At 41.0% G+C, this 24782-nt stretch overlaps 1 protein-coding gene across 20 annotated transcripts in view; it reads left to right on the forward strand.

Annotated features, from left to right (window-relative positions):
• Positions 1 to 24782, forward strand: part of EYA4 (EYA transcriptional coactivator and phosphatase 4) — a 116758-nt gene that overhangs the window by 41331 nt on the left and 50645 nt on the right. For 13 of the 20 annotated variants that reach the window (XM_081187707.1, XM_081187710.1, XM_081187698.1 and 10 more), the window contains exons 3-4: positions 12060 to 12109; positions 23020 to 23144. In XM_081187707.1, the coding sequence (XP_081043833.1) occupies positions 12060 to 12109; positions 23020 to 23144 (175 nt within the window). Of the gene's footprint in view, positions 1 to 1370; positions 1615 to 12059; positions 12110 to 23019; positions 23145 to 24782 lie in introns of those variants that run through there. The other 7 variants (XM_081187705.1, XM_081187708.1, XM_081187715.1 and 4 more) reach the window with 4 other exon arrangements.

Genomic DNA, 24782 nt, shown 5'->3' on the forward strand with positions numbered 1-24782 from the left:
TTCCCCCCCCCTCTCCTTTCACAAATACAGCTTGTACTTCATGATATATACTTTACCTTTACCTCTCCTTTAAGACACTGAGGACATGGGGTAGAGCATACTCATGTGTCTTTTAAAAAGTAATGTGGAAGATGGTCCTAAATGTAAGCATTATTAATGACCCTCATGGTCCTGGCAAGCCTTTCTAATAATAAAGTGTTGGAGCTGTCAAATGATGGCACAAATATCCTAATCTACTTAGATAGCTTTTTAATCCGAGTCATCAATCATGTTTTATTAGCTTTAACAGAGTCAAGCTGCTGTCATTTAAATGTTGCACTAGGACAATGTGCCGACAATGTTCTGCAGGTGTAACTTTCACTCAAATGCTAAGTCTGCACAGCAAGCTAGATTGTGCTCATGTTGGGAGAGAGTGCCATCTTCAGTTTTAACTCTCCACCAAGCTTCTGAATTTTGCATCTTTGTAGAGTGTAAAATTATACTTCCTATTCTAAAGGAAAGGGTGTGAAGCAGGATTCTCAATACGATACGTGACCATCAATAAACTGAATTGTTATTTTTAAAACTATTAAATATTGTTTTACACAACTGTTGCAACATATGCCTTAAAATATGCTAAAGGCAGCTGGTATAATAATAGTTGCAATAATAATAACAATAACATTAGACAATACTCAGAATATTTATTTCCTACCTTAACATGCAAAGTACTATTGAAAGCACATATTTGTAGTACTACAACAAAAATATACTCTGGTAAAAATGGTGGTAACATGAATGAATAAAAAAGTCTTATCAGCATTGTTTGTTTTTTGTTGAGTTGATTCTGCCCATGGAGGAGAGAGAACAGATTTTCTGTGGATATTAAAGTAGTGTCCACTTTTATTCGGCAGTTCTCTTTTGTTTCTGGTATGTTACCAGAAACATCTACTGAATTCTTACGTGCTAGTCCTGGGACAGATATGTTATTTATTCTTACTACTACTGCTGCGGCTGCTTCATTTAGAAAACACATTTTTTAAAATAAAGTAAAAACGCTTTAGTGTTAGTATGTTTACACTTCATCTAGAATGAATCATTGATATAGTGTATGTGTATATATAGACATAGCTCTGTGCATTTAAATTTTAAAGGGATTTCATACAATAAGAAGCAGATGTGTCACAGTGACAGCAGGCAAGTAGGGGCTGGGGAGCTGGGTTCATTAAAAGAGCCTTGGGATAAATGCACCACATAAGATACCCACTGAAAGACAGAAGCTGTTGATGAGGGTGACCTCTGAATGCAAGTCATCTTACTATAAACAGAAGGGTGTGGAAAGCCATTGGTCTGAGCCAAGCTTGTTTACTATCCAGATCTCACTTTAGTTAACTTAAGTAAGCCCACTGAGCCTGCGGTGACTGCTCAAGGAAGAACAAAGTGTCTTTCGTTCTACCTGAATTTGAGACAATCGTGCTGTCTACAGAATTACCTGATCCTGTAACTGGCTACACATTTCCAGTGTTGGATAGAGGAATTTTGTTGCTGCAGAACTTAATATACGCTTCCCCCCCCTCCCAAATTTGAGTCAAAGTGTCTGGGGAATTCTTTTAAATATCTTGAGAGGGAAATGAGGTAAGCCTGTAATTTATTTCCGTATGTGACAATGATTAGCATGTTCAGAAAGCAATTGAGACTAAATAGTGTCTGTTTATTTAATCAAATCATTAATGAGATTTTTTCCTATTTAGTGATAATATTCCATAGTTTACTTTGCATGTTTTTATAGGGTTTTTAAAAAATTGATCACATCTCATATGTGTGGAAGTTATTAACTGCTCTAACTTCAACCATCATTCATAAATGATAGTTATTTAAATATGCGTTCACGATATTTATACATTTCATAGTAAGCATCCTGCTTTTTTACTAATATATGAAATATTTAATTATGTTTCGGGAGAGACATAAGATCATCAGACATTTGGGGGAAATACTTTTTTGTTCAAAAAAATAATAGCACTATACTGTATATTTTTACTCAGAAGTTACCCCTACTGTGTTCTGTGGGGATTACTCCAGGATAAGTGTGTTTTGAATTTTAGCCTCTGTGTGTGTTACGGAATACCTTTTACATACTTGTTTTGCAATGTTTCATAGACTAATGGCTGTTTGGAATAGAAAACTACACATCATTTATAGTATTTCTTTCGCTGTTAGATATTTTAATCTGACATTCTGGAGCTAAAATATTGAGCTTGCTTTTTGTAGCAGTTTATCTGGGTTTAAAAATCATTCAAACATTTTAATATAGTTTATAGTGATGCAAATAATGTATTTGGCTGTAAAACAATAGTAGTTAAGCAATGCTATAGCTATGTATACATAAATGTTTTTTCTACCTTGTAAGGAGAACAACAGACCATAGAGTTAAGTGCTATATTGCACTTCAGGATTCGTAATGTGAATTGGCGTTAACAACTACTGCTTCTTAAATGTCTCTTTCATTCAAGAGAACTTGGGAGAGTCTTTTGCTTCAGGAGTATTTTATTACCTTAGAAAAGGAAGTAAAGCTTTGGAGAGAAAAATAAAATGCTTGAACTGTCCACTTGTGAAAATAGATTTAGAGCTGCAGGGAGTTGTATTGTTAAGGGACACTGTTTTGCAGAAAAGTATGATAAATTATTACAGCCAATATGCTGCTCAACTTGGTTCGTAAGGTCTAGTGAACAGCAAGCAGCAGTATCCAATTACATGTTTCTTTTCTTAGATTGCTTAGTATTTTCATATTTCAGTTCAGCTGAACCCTTTTTTTTTTTTAATCAGACAGGGTTTGGCTTCTAAACTAACAGCTTTTAGAACACTAAAATTTTACCTATGAACAACTCCTACTAGTACATTTTAAAATGTTTAGATTAAACAACCCCCTTTTCAAAAATATTTTTGTTAGGCTTTATTTATAATTACACTGTGGTTTTATAAAATAGTTTAATGAATACCATAAATTGAAACATAAAAGAGCATCCGGAAAGTCCTCTCAAATTTAATGTTGTAAAAATGATGAGTGTATGTTTAGAAAACGCAAGACAGCTGTTAAAGAAAGACAAATATCAGACAACTTATTAAATGTATGTTGAATGATAATGGGTAATATTTGCTTACCAGTGTGTAATGTGAGATGACGAACAAATATAATGTGCATTATATCTAGGTTAGAATTAAATAACATTGGTTAAAAACCTGTTTTTAACGTTTGGAGCAGTCTGACAGAGATGTCTAAAAATATTTTCTTGTGATTTAAATGTGCATCAGTACTTCTATTTGTGAAATGCTCGGTTATGGGAAACCAACAAGAAATTTGCCCTGTATATAAGTCCAATGAAGTAAATAGAAACATTATAAGCAAATAGAAAAAAAATCAGAACAAACTGCATATACTGTAGAAAGGTTCTACGTTTTTCTCTAGCTAATTGACTTTTAGAGATTCACAAGACAATCCTATGTATGTCCACTCAGAAGTGCCACTGATATCAGTGGGAGTAACTGTCAAGTACATGTGTGTGTAGGATTTCAGTCTTAAAGTACAATATAGTTGAACTAAGTGGGATTTACTTCTGAGTAGACATGCATATAATTTTTAGCAAAGCAATACTGTCAAGTTTTTTAAAAAATAAATCCTGGTATTTCATTAATATGAAGATGTAAATAAATTTATTTATATAAATGTAGGCATATTTACATTTTATCTTATAACTCTGGGCCAGCAATGATATGATTTAAAACAAAAGAAAAATAGATCCTATATGCTTATTTCTAAAAGTACTCAATAGTGAAAAGATACTTGTTAAACAAAAACGGACTACATTAATATTAGTTGTAAGGCACTAATACTTAGAACACAACAGTGAAATTGACATCCTTGCTTGGATGGGTTAGAACATAGTTATTAGTTTAATAAATACTCAGAGGCAAATCTTGTAAACCTATTTATAACTGATCAAAATTGTAATTTTAGAAATAGCTATCTACTAAGAGAGTCCCTAACTATTGAAGATAGGTGTGACTAGGGATTCCCCCCCCCCCCATATGCCTGGCAGTAAATATTAAAAGAGGAAAAAAGACAATATGTGTGGATTTTTGCACAGACAACTAATACAAAGAGAAGCAGAAAACATTAATTGTAACAAATAAAGAAGTCTTCAACAACAACAACTTGTGCAGAAGTATGACATGTAGCATTTTGTATGCTCCAGACAGTTATACATTAACAGTGGAATTCTAGGAATGCCTACTCAGATGTAAGTCCCACTGAGTAAAGTGGAACTTACTTCAAGGTATAGGTGTATAAGATTGCAGCCTATAGCTACAGTCCTATACATAACTACTGAAAGTAAGTTTAATTGAACTCAACTGGACTTACTTTAGAAACATGACTAGGATTGTGCTAGGATTAGTTGAGTACCCTTTTCAGATAAGCAACAATAGAAATAAAAAACTAAAATGCAAAAAAGGATTTGTTATATATTTGATACACATTTATAATTGGTGACATTTCAGTTCATCCACTGTCTGAAGGTCTCCCCCTTCCTCCAGAACTACCTTCCAGAGCATCATCAATGTGATGACATCTCTTACTTCATTCAAGTACCTAAACAAAATCCACATTTTCTATGAAATTTTGGCAAAACTACCTAGAACAGTGCAGGGACACGGGTGGCTCCGTGGGTAAAACCTCAGCGCCTAGGACTTGCCGATCGCATGGTCGCAGTTCGAATCCCCGCGGCGGGGTGAGTTCCCGTCGTTCGGTCCCAGCTCCTGCCAACCTAGCAGTTTGAAAGCACCCTTAAGTGCAAGTAGATAAATAGGTACCGCTTTATAGCAGGAAGGTAAACGGCGTTTCCGTGTGCTGCTCTGGTGCCGGTTCACTGGCCACGTGACCCAGAAGTGTCTGCGGACAGTGCTGGCTCCTGGCCTCTAGAGTGAGATGAGCTCACAACCCTAGAGTCTGTCAAGACTGGCCCGTACGGGCAGGGGTACCTTTACCTTTACCTAGAACAGTGGTTCACTATTAGGTCATTACTGAGGATCCCCTATTTTTCAAAAGCCAAGCCACCCCCCCCTTAATAACTCTACTCTAATTACCTCTACAAAGCAATTTTTTGAACAAAATTTGGGTAGCCCCAAATAAGCAAAGAATTTTAGGCGTGCTAAAAAACAGACTAGGGATGAGTGATACCTGGTTTTCAACATCGTGATATATCAGCAGCTAAACATCAGGATATTCTGATATATCACAGTGTTTGAAAGTGGACATCAGGCGTGGGGATGAGGAAAGGAGCAGTCACAGAGATTTGGGTGGGTGGGATGCATGCTGATCAGATGTAGGGATTGAAGGAGTTGTAGTCATGGAGGTCAGGCGGGTAGGTTGTGTGCAGATCAGGTGGGATGAGGGAAGGAGCAGCTGTGGAGATTGAATGGGGGGGAGGAGAGGAAGCAGAGACCCCTCTGCCGCATGGTAGAGGGGATGAAGATGGGGGGTACATCAAGCCACAGCCAGTGGTGGCAGCCAGCGAAGATACACATCCGCTGTGGCTGCTGCTGCTTTCCTGCTGACCGAGAAAAGCTGCTCTTTCTCAGTGCCAGGGGAAGGTAGTGCCATAGTGCCTTAAACTGAAAGTGATCAGCTGCCCTGTTCTCTGCCAGCGTGAGGGGCAGGCAACTCACATCAGCAGTGTGATTGGCTGAGATCATGCGATATTGGCGGTGCCTTGAAGTCGGTCACCCTGTTCTCCCTTGGGTGTGGAGTGTTATATTACTGCGTATTACCGGGTCAAAATTGTTGTCGCAGTTTGATTTCAAAACCAATTTTGGCCAGTACAGTTGTAACTCTGGTTATAGACACTTTAGGTCACAGACTCCGCTAACCCAGAAAAAGTACTTCGGGTTAAGAACTTTGCTTCAGGATGAGAACAGAAATCCCGCAGTGGCGGCGGGAGGCCCCATTAGGTAAAGTGGTACCTCAGGTTAAGAACAGTTTCAGTTTAAGAACGGACCTCCAGAACGAATTAAGTTCTTAACCCAAGGTACCATTGTATATAGAAAAATCACACAGCGCTAAAATAGACCATAATATTTGAAACATTACCATGCAAAAATGACCCAAAAAAATAGTTGGAGAGGGAAGGCAGGGGGTGGGGCCGTGGACCCCTAATTGGGGACCACTGACCTAGAGAGATGTTAGAGCAGGGTATAACCATAGAAGCCTGTAAAGATAAGGACAAGGATCTCATGCTTAATGTGGAAGTAGATAGAAAGCCGGTGAAGGGATTTAAGAAAGGGTTTCATATGATTAGAGTTACAAGATGTGTAAATGATTTTGGTACCAAAATGCTGGGTGGAAATGGAGGACCAGATGAGGCAATGAAGGAGTAGAGAGGTCACCCTCTGGGTTCAAGTACACTTCCACTTGTCCCCCCGCTTTCTTCCAGGAAAACCCGCCGTTTACCTTTGAATTGGTGCGTGGGAAAAGCAGAACTGTGAATGAACTATCTGTCAGCCTATTCTGTTATGAGAATAAAGTGGGATATAGGTGGTGGTGGTCAGTATAAGCTGTGTTGAACTTGAAAGAGGGGAGGAATAAACTTTTGTTATGATATTTTGTCCTTTCTGTTATGTGTTGCATCATTCCTATTCTCCTCTGCCAAATTTGGGGTTCAAGTTGGAGTATTTGATCAGTAGGCCATCTTCTGAATGTTCACATCAGTTTCCATTACTATGAATTGAAAAAGGAATATGAGTTACACATTAGTTTATAAACTCATTGTGCTTCTTACTCAGCCACTTCCAATTGCTAAAAAACATTTATGTTGCAGGCTGCATTTATCCAGATTGTCTTAGCCCACAAAATGCTACTGGAAGCAGACTGTTAAATAAAACATGATTTGAGATTCTAGACCACCCCTTCTCTTGCAGCCTCTGTTGCTGCAGCAGAAAATGGTGGCAGGCTGTTTCTCTTAACCTCTTGGTCTAGTGTTCTAGCCGTAATCATGCAATAGGAAACAGGCTGAAAGATTTGTATGGATCACCTTAGGTGTGTTTGGTAAGACAATCCCTCTACTTCCATGAGGCAGTGTTTACCTGATCTTATGACAGGAAGGTGGAATTATGTGGCATCCTCTCAAGCTGTCTGTACACCTGTCATAATGCATGTTGCCAGCTGTTCCATCATTGCATCTTGTGCCAAGTGCACATAATGCACCTGAGAATGCACACAAACTTCTGCATGTTGCCATCTGTTCTCACCATTGGACCTTGAACACAATTCTAAGACTCAATGTAGTGTACCAATATTATTCGAAAGGTGTCTGACTTGTGAGCAGAGTAAAATATTGTTATTGAGTAGCTCAGTTCAGCTGAAACCTCATACATGTCCCAGAACTATGTGTATGAATTGGTTTTATTCTGAGCAATGAGTGTTGTTGTCATTGTGCTAGATAGGGAAAGCCCCTAAGGTCCATCTTAGCCCTGATCCTATGAATGACTGCTGGCAAACACATCCTACACCCTTATTAAATCAAGTGCTCTTTTTGCGTTTCCTGAAGAAATCCAAGCTTGCCCATTTTCAAGAATGGCAAGATCATTCTTAATAAAATAAGATTTTGCTCTTTGGCATGATATTTAGTTGATATGATTATTTTATTGTTTTACAAATAAATAGTAGAATGGCAACCCTGATACAGTTATTGCTAGTTCACAGGACCAAGCACACAGTAATAATGGTTTTTATTGATCACTGCTAAATTGCTTTGTTTGGCAAGGTGCATATTTACTTTCAGTAAATATGCAGATCTGGTAATAAGAAGTTCAGATAACGTATCCTTTATCTTCCTAGCTCCTTTAGTTCAGTGTCTTTGCCCATAGGTTTAAGATTTAGGCCCAGTTCAGACATAACAATGGTTTCCTATTCCATGTCTACTAGCGGATGGAGATTGGACACATCTCCTTTTAAATACACCACAGTTCCTGGTAATCACGAAAGCCAGTTAACTGACATTTGTTCAAACTATGATGAATGAGAAAAATGCAGAATCAAACAGTGATCTTAAGCCATAGTTTAAACAAGCCTCAAATCCTTCAGTTCAGATATGGGGAACTGTGGTTTGTTTAAAACAGTTGTAGAGGACCTTTCTCCCAGCATGCCAGAGGTATATCTGCCCTATTCTTTACAAGCTAAATTTGACAGATGAGTGAGGGCACTCACCTGTCAATCACCTGACATCACAATGTTATCAAGTGACAAGGCTCTTTGAGGGGTCACTCCTAGTGTCCCTTCAAAAAAAGCTTGCTCCAAGTTCACAAAGGGGTTTGCATTAAAACCCCTGTTAAAACAGGATTTTAGCTCCATTTTAGCAGTTATTTCAATGCAAACCATGATTTTGGAGCAAGGTGTGTTCCAGCCACCTATCAACTATTTGAGTAGGGAGTGTACCTTTATTCAGCAATAATTTGGAGCTTATTTTAAGCTCCTAATTGTTTCTTTATGGCCACAATAGTATTCGCCCAACATCACATATGACATTAGGTATGGGGCAGGTGGGTGTGGTTTTCCAGGAATGGCCTGATGGGTCAAAGTGGGGCAGTGGGCTAGACATTATCCACTTCTGGTTTAAAAGCAGAAGCAAAAGCTGCTGATCTTCTTGCATATGCAAATGAAGGGAGTAGGATGGGGAAACCTGACTCTTAAGTGGCTTCTGTTTACAGATCTGGTAAATTAAATTGCCTTTTTAATCAACAGAATGTATAAAATACCAGTTTCAACTCTCTTAAATAGTAGAGGGTTCCTAACTTGTGTGTATCCTAGAATAACTATTTCTAAACATACCGTATTTTGCGCCCCATAGGACGCATCGGCCCATAAGGCGCACCTAGTTTTTTGGGGGGGAAATAAAGGAAAAAAAATTATTCCCCCCCCCAGGCACGGGGCTGGGGGGGGAAGCCCGAGCTTCCCCCGACCCCAGCCCCCAGAACAGGCTGCTCTGCGCAAGCCGTGGGAGCCCTCCCGCGGCTTGCGCGGAGCTACCCGAAGCCCCGGCGCGACTGCCCAGCGCACCGGGGCTTCGGGATAAGAGGCAGCTCTGCGCAAGCCGGGGGAGGGCTCCCACGGCTTGCGCCGAGCTACCCGAAGCCCCGGCGCGACTGCCCAGCACGCCGGGGCTTCGGGATAAGAGGCAGCTCTGCGCAAGCCGGGGGAGGGCTCCCGCAGCTTGCGCGGAGCTACCCGAAGCCCCGGCACGACTGCGGAGTGTGCCGTGGCTTCGGGATAAGAGGCAGCTCTGCGCAAGCCGGGGGAGGGCTCTCGCGGCTTGCACGGAGCTACCCGAAGCCCCGGCACCACTGCCCAGCGCACTGGGGCTTCGGGATAAAAGGCAGCTCTGCGCAAGCCTCGGGAGCCTTCCCGCGGCTTGCGCCGAGCTACCCGAAGCCACGGCGTGACTGCCCAGCGTGCCGGGGCATCGGGATAAGAGGCGGCTCTGCGCAAGCCGGGGGAGGGCTCCCGCGGCTTACGCAGAGTTTCCTGAAGCCTGGAGAGCGAGAGGGGTCGGTGCGCACCAACCCCTCTCGCTCTCCAGGCTTCAGCGAAAGCCTGCATTCGCCCCATAGGACGCACACACATTTCCCCTTCATTTTTGGAGGGGGAAAAGTGCGTCCTATAGGGCGAAAAATACGGTACGTCTTGATGTCCACTTATACTGCTGTAAATAGAAAGATTTAGGGGGATATTAAAGGGGAGCCATGTTTTGCAGAGGCTGCAGTTTGTCATAGTAAAGGAGAGTAAAATAGTCTGATGCAAATACTCATTACCCTTTATTGCCAAGACATACAAGAGGAGAAAGCCTCTGCTAAAGGCACCAGAGCCTATGCTACTCCAGCTTATGAAGGATTAAATTTGTGCTTTTATAAAAATCACCTTTGAATGGAAGCTCTGCAAGTCAGATTGATCTGTAGAGGAAGAAATGGAAGATACTTCCCATGTGATGGAGTCACAGAGGAGAGCTACATTCTCCTGTGCTAACTTTCTGGGAGCCACATGCCAGCAGTAGGTGAGCCCCAAACCAAAGTGGATGGCCTGAGCTGACAAAGTGCTCTTGCTCTCCCACTCCCTGTAACAGATTCACACACAGGCACTTATACAGCCTCCCTCTGCTGTTGCTCAGATGACTTAGAAACAGCTGAGCAGTAGGAAAGAAGATGCTGCAGAAGGGGCAGGCATACACTCACTACATCTCATACACAGACATATGGAATTGGCTTCCCTTGTCTCTCACCCTTCCAGTCCTTGATCAAGTGATCTACTTGATGAACTCCTTGGACCTTTCCAGCCAGGAATTGCTAAGAGTCTTATTCTGGAAGGTCTGGGATCCTGACATCCTTCCCACTAGTTCTGCATTCATTTTCCCCTTGGAAAGTCAAAGGTAAAGGAAGCCTTCAAAAACTGCTGCCTCAACGCACTCTGACGGAACCACCACCTCACACTCAGAGCTGGCTGGAGTGGGAGGAGAGCTATGATCTGCTGGAAAAAGACTATGAACAGCAGACTGGCTGGAAAGGTTCAATGATTTCATCATGTACAATGAGTTTGGTCATAATAGACGGTAGCACGTTTAAAAACTCGAACATTCAGTCTCCTCCATGTGGATGTGAAAGAGGAGAAGACGGAATAGGGAGCATTGAAGCCCAAGGCTTACCACACATTCTAATACAGTGGTGCCTCGCAAGACGAAAAGAATCCGTTCTGTGATTCTCTTCGTCTAACGGTTTTTTCGTCTTGCGAAGCAAGCCCATTGAAGGATTAGCGGATTAGCGGCTTTTAGCGGCTTATCTGCTGATCAGATCAGCTGATAAGCGGATTAGCGGTTTAGAAAAGGGGGGGAGGAAAAAAAACCAGCAGGAACTCGCAAGACATTGTCGTCTTGCGAAGCAAGCCCATAGGAAATTCATTTTGCGAAGCACCTCCAAAACGGAAAACTCTTTCGTCTAGCGAGTTTTCCGTCTTGCGGGGCACCACTGTAGTAGGAACCTATAGTTTCTTGTTAAGTGGAACCCAGCCAATAGATATTGGATATGAGCCTGGAACTAGGTGAAGTTCCAGTTTTTTTGTACTGGACCACTCTTGGCAGATCACTATGCCTCGTCCTCTGTTATCCCTCCTGTAACATTGCCACATATTGCAAAAATGAAGGAATTATGTTGGGGTTTTTTAATTTTAAGTAATTAAGATTATAAAGTATTTTATACCAAATGTGCTGTATAAAACACAGCTATAATTTATTTAGGAGTTTAAAGGACATACTGATAACAATTGATCCAGTTTCAATTAAAATGCTGTAAGCATCTAATAGGAGGTCTTACTGTATATGAGATTCAGAAGACACAAATGCTATGCAAAATGTGGAAAATCACATTTAATAAATATTTTATGTTTGCTCATTCCATGATAAACATTGAGTTATTGCACAGATTGAAAAGACAAAGTACATACTAGATTATAGATACATATGGATAATACTTGCAAAATATTTGAACTGGAGCAACACACATTAAGTATACCGGATTTAGAAGATGAAAATTAATGTATGAATTATTTAGCTAACACTGCACTTTTGCCACAGAATCTGGTGTTTATTATTGTGAGCTTTAGCAGGAAACAGAAGCCGTATCAGTTGGGAAAACATTTCTTTACAAAATTGAGAACAGTTTGGCTTTCTCGTTTCTAAGCAGGGAACCTGGTTCTTTGGTTTCTTTGTTCCAAGTCAGACTACTCCCAAACTATTTTAGCTGAACGTTTTACATACTAGCGGAGTCAGGGGAAGTTAAGTTGGCAGCTGTTCGTGGGATAATAATGAAGCACACTGTTTAGTATTGCATATCCGCACTGTAAAATGTGAGAAGTATTTTATAGAGACCATGGTGAGCAGGGCTCTGTCCATTTTGTGTGATGTAAGTGCATGAACTGTAGGTGAGGAAACTTTTCTGTTTCGTTTTTTCATGGGAAAGTAACTGGCAATCATACTCTGTTGCAGGTGAAGAAAGCGTGCACAGATTCAGATGTTTCAGAACCTCAGAATTCCAGGTAAAGCAACTAAACAGTGCTTTGATAAATTCAAGTGCTTTAAAGCAGTGATGCTATTTATAAGAATAATCATGAAAGGTAAAGATAAATGAAAATATCATGGAAGATCATTTGCTTTCATAGACTGAAAATAGCTCCTATTGTAGTCTTCTGAATATATTTCACTTTAGAGGTTTTATTTTGGCTGGATTAAGAGCTAAATGCTGGCATGCAGAATCATATGTATGACCAAGTAATTTTGACATTACTGTATAAAAAAGTCTGGTTTCTCTGTTTTATTGTTGTCTATGTATTGTTACTTATTTTCAGTTTTAATGTTTCTAGTTTTTTATGTAGACTAAAAATGCTACTGTTTGGAAAACAGTACACTGTTCAACATGTTTTACTATTTGCTTTACATATATTACTTTTATGACAATTTTGTCTCTATTTTGGATAATAAAGTAAGTAAGAATGACTGTAAACATGCCACCCAGTATTTATGTTCTGTTACATCTGTTTTGTGTAAAATTTGTAATATGAAGCAATTTAGGCCTTTTCTGAGTTGTTTCATCCATTGCTTCTGTTTTCAAATAGGTCTAAATATTACAAGTTTTTAAACAATCTCCACGCTATCTTGGTAAAAATTGGACTATCACTAGGAGCTAACAGAAACACAAAACACAAAATATTTTCTATTAAGAATGAGTTTCAAGACACATCCTGAAAATAACCTTTTAAGCCACCATGTTGTGTCTTTTAAATTGAGAACCAAACACCTCTTAAAAGCTTCCTAAAAGATCTACTGGATGACTGAAAAATCCTTAGAATTTTTCATTCTGTTTCTTTATTGCAGTGGATAATACATTTTTTAGGATGAATATTGTCCAAATGTAACTAAGTGTAGTTTGAAGTGTGGTCCTTCTCATATCAAGATCAATGAGAATTTTGCTATTAAGATCAATGGTAACAATGTTCCTTTTCCATGCTGTTTATGAGATTCCATCTTTCCTTCCTGTTCTCATTAAATGCTAGAGTTTTTAAATATCTGTAACTGCTGCATACAGATATTTTCAACTGAATTAAGAAACCCAGTTAAGTGAGTGTATAGTTTTTAGCCATTCTAAAATATGAGTTCAATTGCTTTTCAAGAGAAGGGGCTAGTCTTAAGGCATTGTAGTGCCAGCTATGTTTATTACTATTTGAGATAAAGTCTAGTTTAATCAAAATATAAAATCTGTACAGTACTTGTTTATCATTTTGGGTATTACTGTTTGTTAGATTTTTATGTAGCTTTTCATCTGAAGCACTCAAGGTAAGGATATACGATTGCTGCAACCCCTCATAACAATCCTGTTTGGTATGTTAGCCTAAATTATAGTGATTGGTTTGAGAACTTCTTGACTGAGTGGTGGTTTGAATCAGGGTCTCTCCCTAGCTGAAATCTATCCTCTTACACCAGAGTGTTGAAAGCATTCTAAGGCTGCAGTCCTAAACACATTTACCTGGGACTTAGGCCCATTGATCTCAATAGAATGTACTTTGAGAAGAAGTATATAGGATTATACTATATAACTTCACCCATTCTTAGGGCCGTTTCACTTATAGTATGTTTCAGGGATGGGGAATTATATCCCATCTAGTGCGTCAAATCCTTATCTTGCCCCTCCCCGCAAGACAAGCTGGACAGGTACATGGAGAAAGCCACTTGTAGATCATCTGATTTCACAGTGACATTAGGTTACCTATTTTTCCCTTGTGGATGATCAACTGATTGTTGAGGGTTGCAAGGTGACGTACATAGAGCTAGGCAAGCCCTAACAATCAACTGATCATTGGTGTCAGGGGTTCAGAAGCAGAGACGCAGAGAAGGGAGGAGACAGAGAGCGAGGGGGAGGAATACGAAGGAAAGATGAGTGGGGATGACGAACCGAGATCGCCGAGCTTATCCAGTGAGTCCGAGGATTCCCAGAAGGGAGCGCCAGCAGTCAGAGCAAGGGGGGAAAGCAGGGGGACACCCCAGGAAGAAGGGTCCAGAGAGGAATCAGAGAGCAGCAGTTGGAGATCGGGACCCACGTACCCAGACGGGAACAGCGGGGAGAAAGGGGACCAGATATCGGGTTCCGGAGGCTTTCAGAAGGAGGGAGGGCATGAGTCAGGAGTAGTCACGCCCACCTCGGGGAGCGACGAAACGATCAAGAGGAAGGTTGAGAGTTGGGCGCGCGCGCCAAGTTCAAATGTAGCGGAAGCTGGCGCAGTAAGCAGCCCAGAGAGTGAACCAGGTCCCAAAGCCCGCCGCAAGGAGGCGGAAGGGTCAGGGGGGTCCGCGTCAGAAGAGAGTAGGAAAAAGGAGACCCCGGGGGGCAGAAGGACCCAGAGACGGAGGGAAAGGCGCAGGAGGTGGAGCAAGGCTAGGGTATTAAGCTGGTGTGCTAGAGGCGGAGACTCAGACGGGTCTTCGCCGGTCTGACCTAGAAGAAGTAGGGCTGCATATTGCAGTTTGGAAATGGAAGCTGTAATCCAATAAAGACTCTTTTAACCTGAACGCTGGCTAACGTGGTCCTATGTGAGCTGGGACTGAGTGGCAGCCCTGACAATTGGGGTTTGCATAGCTCCACAAATGGCAATTTGCAGTCCACAGCAGTCAGCTGCAAACCACCTTTGGCTCAGCCACATCTTTACTTACTCCGCACTTGAGCAAGTAGGCATATGTGGAATGGCTAAAATGGCCTCATAGGCCAAATTGATAAACAGTGCCTAATTATACCTGTGAACCCTCGATTCCCCACCCCTGACATTGAGGCAAATCCAAGTTAGCCACCATATGTATATGCAACTGGGAGGCAGTGGGAAATGGGCAAACTCTTGGAAATTTATGATGTTAGGCAGGCTATTAAAGTTTTTGTGTTTTAAAATGCTGCTCTAATTTTAATGTTACTCTGTTGTTTTTAGATTTTTAAAATCTCTAATTTATATGTGACTTTAGTATAGAATTTTTTTACTGTCAATTAGGTGTTTTCTTTGCCTTTTTTCTGAATCTGTTTGGGGGAACTTTTAGTTTGAAAAGCTTCAATATAATACAGTGTACCTCGGGTTACATATGCTTCAGGTTACATACACTTCAGGTTACAGACTCCGCTAACCCAGAAATAGTACCTCGGGTTAAGAACTTTGCTTCAGGATGAGAACAGAAATTGTTCTCCGGTGGCGCAGCAGCAGCAGCAGGAGGCCCCATTAGCTAAAGTGGTGCTTCAGGTTAAGAACAGTTTCAGGTTAAGAACGGACCTCCGGAACGAATTAAGTACTTAACCCGAGGTACCACTGTAATGACAAAACAACAGGGTGCTATAGCAGATCCTAGCTCTCTGACTGGTGTATCTGAATGAATAATGAATGAATGCTCACATTTTTACATTTTACATTAATTGGTAAAATTGGTACAATTACATTACAATTAATGGTCTCCTCGCTATTATTCTAAGCACAGTTTATCATGAGCTTACAGCTCTGTGTGCAGAAAGCAAGCAGGAAACCGCTGTTTATTCATACTGAATGGAGGAAGAAGAGAAGGGACAAAGGAGCATGTGAATCTGAGGCTAACCAAAGCATTACATCCACACAAGGGCCAAATTTTCATTTGCCGCAGTTATGTATATTTATAAGTCTATGGGTTGACCAGAACAAGTACACAAGTTACCTAGAGCCTTTCCATCATAATGCACATTTCTTCATAGAATAAACAGTGACCTTGCAATACTGAATATTTAGGCCATTTGGGGAATAATGGGTTTTCAGTGTATATATATTTTTTTAATCCGAGATTTCTTGATTTTTTTATTTTTATTAGTATTTTTATGCATAAGATTGAACTTATCAAAATCGTTGACCAAAAAGAAAAGTTAGAAATGCTATGTACACTATTTAGAATAATCAGTGAACTTTTAGCCTTAGTGGCACTAGAGAGCAAGGTTATGGCATAGCATACAGGCATTGGGCATGATGAACATTCTTCTTAAAACAAGTCTTGAGAAAACATTGTGTGTAAAGTGAAATGTCAGCACAAAAATGGATGCTGGAGGTGCTTTCACTTGCAGAATAGCTCCTGGCCTGTTACTTGGGGCTAAAGTCTTTCATTTATTTAGCTAGCTTTATTGTGTGTTGGTTTTGGACTTGGAAGTATTAGAATAAATGCAGATGGAATATGTTTTTATAGTAGGGAAGTAATTAAGTTGGGTGTGGGAACTTCGTCAGGAGAATTCTTGGAGTGGCATGTGTGTATCAGCAAATTCTTTGTCTTACTTGGCTTTTCTTTTCTAGAAAGAAACTTTCAAGTTATATTTGTGTTTCAGTTATGTAAAGAGAATTCACTAATGCATGAAAATATATTGGTGAAAAGAATGATTCTAGGTGTACCTAGAATGAAAAAGGAATGAAGGGAAGAGAAGTAACGAAAGAACATGCAATAATAATTTCTGGTGTTAGGCTCTTACTGTAAAACAGTTATGCATTTATTTATTTTTTTGTTTCTATAGCACTTTAACTTCAAGGTGGAAATTTACCACAGAAGTAATAATTTTAAACAAAAGTTTGATAATTTGAGCACAAGGTTGTCATTCTGTAAAATCAATGTATGCCCTTTGTGAAGTTATAGGTAGGAAAAGCACATTAAGATAGACTAGCTTGTTAGTGAATTAGCCTGTTAGTGTAGAATTCATAGAATAGAATTGTAGAGTGGAAAGGGACCCTGAGGGTCATCTAATTAATTTTAATTTTTTTAAAAAAAGTGAGAAATAGTGCTGCTTTGCCATTAAAAAAATATAAAAAATAAAGAATGATTTACTTGGAGTAAACACATTAAAATCAATGGACATGAAGTAACATAAGCCCATGGATTTCTGTGGGTTTGCTGTTGGTATGACTTAGTTGGATATCACCAGTTGGGAAGAAACTAGTAGCTAACAAAAAGACAAATCATCTGTAATACACCAGCTGCAACAGGAACCATTTATACATACAAGCCACAAGGAAGAATGTTCTACTTGGCTTTTCTGCATTGGACTTACTAAATTGTGCACCACCTGAAAGAGTCTCCTACTGCTGTTTTCTGCAGATGCAACAGAGGCGGTGAAGGAGGTCTTTTTCGCCATCACTGTCACAACTTGGTGGGCTCAACATTAAATTCTAACCTGTGTCCGGTCAGATTCAGAATGAGTTCTCAGCCACTGGCGCTCTAGCCGTCTCAGCGATTGTTTCATTGTCCTCAGATCCATAGAAAACCACGGGGCTGTCGGGGCTCCATGCAGTCAGAGAGGTTGCTTTGTTGTGTATTTCACTGCTTTAAAGTTACAAATTAGCCAGGGTTGGTTTGCACTTGTCAGTGACCCTATGCAAGCATATCACAGAAATAGTACCTTGGGTTAAGAACTTTGCTTCAGGATGAGAACAGAAATTGTGCTTCGGCGGCGCGGCGGCAACAGCAGGAGGCCCCATTAGCTTGAGTGGTGCTTCAGGTTAAGAACAGTTTCAGGTTAAGAACGGACCTCCGGAATGAATTAAGTACGTAACCAGAGGTACCACTGTATCCTTATAAGATAACAACGAGTAGCTGTGATTGAAATGGATTACATTTGGGGAGTCACAGAAAGGTGGCAAGGAACCAGTAGAATCTGCTTATATTTGTTAAAATAAAAATATATGAGTAGGACTGAAGAAAGGATGGAAATAGGGATCTTTGATAAGGAACAAGGGAAGGCAGTTGCTGGAGCTGAAAGCCAAAGAAAGGAGGCAAGAAAGTAATAGGGGCTTGCACATGTAAATAGAACATGGAACAGGAGGGGGGAACCCTTTAATTTTAGTCATTTCAATCTAAAGAAAGTGATTTAAGATAATACTAACTGGAACAGATTTTACTTTTTTCACTTTACCAATTTATTAAATCCTCATATAATTTAACATATACAGATAATTCAGATTACAGTATAAGTAGTACTCGGTATATTATTAGGTCACCGTTTTCATTGTCCACATTTTGAACAGCAGTTGGAGGATACAGATGACAGCTATAGAAGTAATTCTGCAATCATGAGCATCTGGTTGCTTGGCAGATTCCTCAAGCACTTCTCCTAATGCGTTTGGATTTGCCCATGGGCCTTTTATGTGGTTGCATTGCAGATGGGCTGTTTATACAACCTGGTTATCCTGCAAGTTTCCCTTTCTCTCCTCCCCACCCCCCAATAAAAAAGTCTTCACTGGGAAAGAAAATCTTCACTGATTCTTTGACTCACACATTCTTTCTCCAAAAGATAAGATTTTTTATGAGTCTCATAAGTTCTCTGTATTATGACACTACATATAAGCTATCCAGAAGGCTCCCATATATCCACTCGTGCACCCGGAATTCGTATTGCTGTTGTGAATTACATTTAACAATCTAACTGTTGATTTTCAGTGTGTTTGTGTCTGTATTGTTTCTTTGAAAGTGACCAAATATAAGGTTAATTCCCAAAGTAGGGTAAGTTTACCTACTCTTTTAAGCGTAAAATGGATTTGCCTTTCCGCAATCAGTTCTCCACCTTAGGCTTTCAAAGTTCAAATCTGGATTTGGTTATAAGTGAAAATGAGTATGGTGGTCTCAGCCTAGTCCTTAGGGGTTTCTTGTCTGCTGTTCAAAAGAGGCCCAGAACTGGAATTGCAAGGTTGTTGCAGGTCATGATTTAAGGTATATTGTAGAGTTATGTTAGAAAAGTGTGCACAGCAGTTTAGGAATCTCTGTAGACATGTTTTTCAGCTGAATGCTTTCACGTTCAGAACACTGGAAAAGGCAGTGAGCCAAAAGTATGAATTCTGAGTTTTATTTTTACTGACAATTAAATGTTGGAGCCACTTATTCTTTTGCCTGTATGCTTTGCAGTTCATTGTTGGGTTTGTTTGCCATTACAGTTGTAGATTTAACTCTTAAGACAAGTTGATAAGAAAAACAAATTATCATGTTTAACACATTTCTGGGATTTCAAATCTAGGCCTTTTTGTCCCTTTATTAAGTTCTGAATATACATATTAAATTCTTTAAGATGATTAAGTACTTGAAAAATCTTTCTTTTCCTAAAAGGTATATTGCACTTTTTTGAAACATAACATTGAATAAACAGCAATATTAATTTTATTTTATATTGTGCTACTATCTTCTACTGCATTATCCTGATAGTTTTAGTGAAGGCCTGCCTAAAATTCTTTTAAATAAGGGTAGGGAACCTCTAGGGATGCGGGTGATGCTGTGGTCTAAACCACTGAACCTCTTGGGCTTGCCAGTCAGAAAGTCGGTGGTTCAAATCCCCGCGACAGGGGGAGCTCCCGTTGCTCGGTCCCAGCTCCTGCCAACCTAGCAGTTTGAAAGCATGCCAAAAAAGCAAGTAGATAAATAGGTACTGCTCCGGCAGGAAGGTAAATGGCGTTTCCGTGCGCTGCTGTGGTTTCGGTGTTCCGTTGCACCAGAAGCGGCTTAGTCATGCTGGCTACATGACCCGGAAAAACTGTCTGCGGACAAACGCCAGCTCCATCGGCCTGTAAAGCGAGATGAGTGCTGCAACCCCAGAGTCGTCTGCGACTGGACTTAACTGTCAGGGGTCCTTTACTTTTACCTTTAGGGAACCTCTGGGCCACCAGGTGTTGTTGGACTACAATTCCCATTCTGTCTGACCATTGGCACTTTGGCATCCTGGGAAGTAGGAGTGGTTAATGAGGAGGGGAGCTTTGTGCACCTGGCCTGCTGCCACTTGCCACGCTGGGCAGGAGCAGAGAGGTGCTGTGTGGACTAGTTGGCAGACGCACCAGACTAGCTCTGTTGATGTGCCCACACAGCACTGACCTCCCCGCTGCCTTGCCCCTTGCTCCTTCTCTTGGTAAGTGAAAACAACTTCACTGCTGGGAGGCCATGTGTGTGACATCACCTCTCACCAGCTGCTCTCACAGGGAAGGAGAAATGCATAACGGCAGAGTCCCCATCTCTGGGAACACAGCTCAATTCTTTCTCACTCCTTAGATGAAACACACAGATGATAGGTAGAATACAAGAATGCAGAGCTGAAAAGCACCTGCATAATAGTTAAAAGGGACTCATTTGAACATATGCTACCTTCCACGCTAATCTAGCAACAAATAATAGTTTTAAGGAATTTAAAAGGATGGTATAATAAACTCACCATTATTCAGAGTACACACACTGTACTTTTTTTGTTTTTGTTTTTGCCCCATTGTTGTCTCTGGTCAAGTAGGCTTTGCAAGTTTTAGACGTATGACTAAAGACTTCATGAACTGTGAACAAAATAATGATATGAGTGTACATGTATGTAATGGGCAAAAATGGCTTGGCTCCAAAAAAGTGTGGAACTCACTTTGTCCAATCCATCCTGTAAGGGGCATCCTCAGCTGCCCACTGCAATGGAATGAGATGTGGCACAGGGTGCAGCAGCAGGAGGGCAGAATGAAAAGAAATTTGAGAGGTGGTTTTGTGTGGACTTTTGTGTGGTATATTCCATTCATGCTCTTACCACATATTGTAGAAAGCCAGAAAAAAACTGCATTGGGCTACACATAATACACCTTAGTTGCATTATTCAGGATGACTAGAAATAGGCTGTTGATATAAAAAAAATCCTTCCAGTAGCACCTTAGAGACCAACTAAGTTTGTTATTGGTATGAGCTTTCGTGTTCATGCACACTTCTTCAGATACACTTGATATAGTTCTTCTGTTTATATAGTTGGTCTTGTGCTAATAGTGTAAGGGGGAAAAAATTTTTTTTTGGGGGGGGGAGATTCAGAGAAGGGAGAATCCTCTCTGATGAGGGATTGAAAGAGTCTGTCTTTGATGCAGAGGAATGTGTTTCACTAAAATAATATTGATTATAAATCCAAAAATAGTGGTTGCTTCTATGAGCTTTCCTGTTCCATATGGTCATGTTTATAAATTTAGTTTCTCAATTACACATACATTAATTTGTTGCCTTATGTGCTTATACCTTGATGTCTAATTAATTGTAGGGAAGTTTAGTAATGTGCTTGTATTTATATAACCCGTACCCCAATTATCTGCTGTCCTCTGTTTCTTTAGTAAGCTGCCTTATAATTTCTCAAATCCAGGAGCAGCTAGCAGTGAGTATTGGCAGTGGACACCTGGCTTCCCAGCGGACGTTTGCCAAAGTTTTATACCATGTATTTCACATATTTAGGAGTTATATTAGTCTTCTTAGTTATACACTTAGTGGCTTGCCCACTTAATCATGAATGCTGATTAATCATCACTTAAAAGAAAGACAGGTAGAAATACAAGTTCTTACTGGGGAGGCAGTTCTGGTTTTGACAAGAGGAAGGAAAGTAAGTTTGATTTTTTTGGAGCTAGCTGGCAATGAAAACCCTTTTTGGGACTGAAGCAGTTTTAAGAATTAGTACTTCCTGTGAGTGTGCCTGCTTCACTCAGCTAAATTTATAAACATAATCTATTATGAAAACATAAATCTGCAGTAGTATCTCCTCACAATAAAACTGACCCTGTGGTAGCTGATCCTAGAACTTCCAGTAGCTTCTCTGATTTGGGGAGTGTAAAACAATGTATTGTATACCTCTGGAAAAAGTAGAAAATAATACAATACTTATAGAATCTTTGGATCAATAGACAGAAGAGTTGGCATAAGTATTGGGCAGGTAGGAAACAGAAGTCTTTTTCATTTAGTGTTCCTCTGCTCCAAAAAGGCCTGCATTTGGAATTGGAGCCAAATTGTACCTATCTTGGCAAACAAGTTTCCAACTGTTTGTTTGCTGTCACGGCCACAAGAGCAATTTTAAGTGTCTCCTTCCCCACTCCAGAAATAATCCAAATTGCTTAGAGCCCCCCAAAACACCCTGCTCTCAAATGAAGGAACATTTCAGGGGGGATCATTCCAGCCTTATTATGAAAAGTTTAGTTGCCTGTGCAAATTGATCAGGAAGGTTGCCAAGCAAGTGTTGCCTTTGGGTGATTTCCATAGTGTGGGTGACAAAGTAGAGAAGGTCCACCTGTATCAATTTTTATGTAGGTAAATGATGGAGTTCTATATTAGAGAAGGGGCTCCTTTAGTACACCAGACACAGTACATTTAGGACTTTAAACACTTTAATTTGGGCTGAGAAATGCATTGGCAGCCAGTACAGTTGACCTAAAATAGATGCAATATGACCTCTATATCCTCTCCTAAGCTGTAGAGAACTGCACTAGCTGCAGTCTTTGGGTTATCTACATAGGGCACATTGGAGTACTAGTCCATGGGTGACAGGGACCAGATTGATCTCAGAGAGAAAAGGTTGCAGCCATCATAACTGAGGCAGCTAGGAAAAGTTGTCTGCTTCAGTGCAAAACACCAGCAGCCGGGCTGTTAGAAAACGATATATATGAATCCTGAATATGCACCTTACTGTTAATATACACATTTTAGTACTAATTTTAGATACTTTATGCCAAGGCACATCCATATCCAGTGAATGTACTTTTCTTTAAACAGCGTATCAACAAGTGCACCTCCGCACTCCTTGTAGATCCTCAGTGGCTCATAGGGTTCCACCTTTAGCTTGCATGCGTTGAGTTTCAGGGGATGCTGGGTAATATATTTTGAATTGCCCACAGTGGCCATTGCCAACAGGAGAGCATGATTTGGGTTGAGTGCTCCTGTTTTCCTCCTCCTTGCTCCTTGGCCTGCCAGTTCTCCACTGATTTCCCTCCAAAACAGTGTTGGGTATGAGGCTGATTTTAAGATACTGCTTGCTGTTTTTCCAGCATTTAATTATCAGGGAAAGTGTTTATTTTCAGTGTGTATGTAGTTACGATGGCCTCAAAAGGGCCTCTCTGCACACTTCCATTATGTAAATAGTATAGTAATAGTATTACTTTTCTCTCTCTAATAGATCTATGGAAATGCAGGATCTAGCAAGCCCTCATAATCTTGTGGGAAGCAGTGAAACACCTGGTAGTTCTAAACTGGACAAATCTAATCTTAGCAGCACATCTGTTACAACAAATGGAACAGGCGGTGAGTGAACACCTACCTCTTTCAGTTTAAAAACAAAAAGTGCTCTGACATCTTTAGAGACAAACTGGTTTATGGTGGCAGTACATCACATTAATGAAGAAGTTGAAAGAAAGATATATACCATGGATGATAGCGTAAGGTAATCAGTTGTGTATTAGGTACAGTCCTCTAATATAAAATTTTATAATTAATGCCCTATTCTTTCCCATACTTGTATTTTTCCTACCAGCCATGTCTCTTCTGTCTCCAGTATATCTCCATTAATCTCTACCTGCTAGAGCCCTGTCTGGTCAAGTTGCATGGAATCAATTTCAATCCGTTACCCCCGAGGATGTGGACAGGCTGCTTGGACGAGTGAAACCAACCACCTGTCTCCTTGATCCTTGCCCATCCTGGCTTATAAAAGCTAGCCGGGAAGGGCTGGGCGATGGGCTCTGCGGGGTGGTGAATGCTTCCCTCTGTGAGGGAACATTCCCAGATCCGCTGAAAGAGGCGGTCATTAAACCGCTTCTTAAAAAACCATCTTTAGACCTGGCCAGTATGGCCAACTATCGCCCAGTCTCAAATCTTCCATTCTTGGGCAAGGTGATTGAGCGAGTGGTTGCTGAACAACTCCAGGCACGCCTGGAGGATGCGGACCATTTGGATCCCTTCCAATCAGGGTTCAGGCCTCATCATGGGACTGAAACTGCCTTGGTCGCACTGGTTGATGATCTCCGGCGAGCTAGGGACAAAGGTGAGAGTTGTTTCCTAGTTCTGCTGGATCTCTCAGCGGCCTTTGATACAATCGACCATAACATCCTTCTGGACCGTCTAGAGGGGTTGGGAGCTGGGGGCACTGTTATACAGTGGTTTCGCTCCTTCCTCCTGGGCCGTGTTCAGAAAGTGGTGGTGGGGGATGAGTGTTCAGACCCTTGGGCCCTCACTTGTGGGGTGCCTCAGGGTTCTGTCCTCTCCCCCATGCTTTTTAACATCTATATGAAGCCGCTGGGAGAGATCATCAGGGGGTTTGGACTGGGTGTCTATCAATATGCAGATGATACCCAGCTCTACCTTTCTTTCAAATCAGAACCAGTGAAGGCGGTGAAGGTCCTGTGTGAGTGCCTGGAGGCGGTTGGAGGATGGATGGCGGCTAATGGATTGAAGTTGAATCCTGACAAGACAGAAGTACTGTTTTTGGGGGACAGGGGGCGGGCTGGTGTGGAGGACTCCCTGGTCCTGAATAGGGTAACTGTGCCCCTGAAGGACCAGGTGCGTAGCCTGGGAGTCATTTTGGACTCACAGCTGTCCATGGAGGCGCAGGTCAATTCTGTATCCAGGGCAGCTGTCTACCAACTCCACCTGGTACGCAGGCTGAGACCCTACCTGCCCGCAGACTGTCTGGCCAGAGTGGTGCATGCTCTAGTTATCTCCCGCTTGGACTACTGCAATGCGCTCTACGTGGGGCTACCTTTGAAGGTGACTCGGAAACTACAGCTAATCCAGAATGCGGCAGCTAGACTGGTGACTGGGGGCGGCCGCCGAGACCACATAACACCGGTCTTGAAAGACCTACATTGGCTCCCAGTACGTTTCCGAGCACAATTCAAAGTGCTGGTGTTGACCTTTAAAGCCCTAAACGGCTTCGGCCCAGTATAC

The sequence above is a fragment of the Podarcis bocagei genome, assembly GCF_964188305.1.
Source record: "Podarcis bocagei genome assembly, chromosome: 3".
NCBI lineage: Eukaryota > Metazoa > Chordata > Lepidosauria > Squamata > Lacertidae > Podarcis > Podarcis bocagei.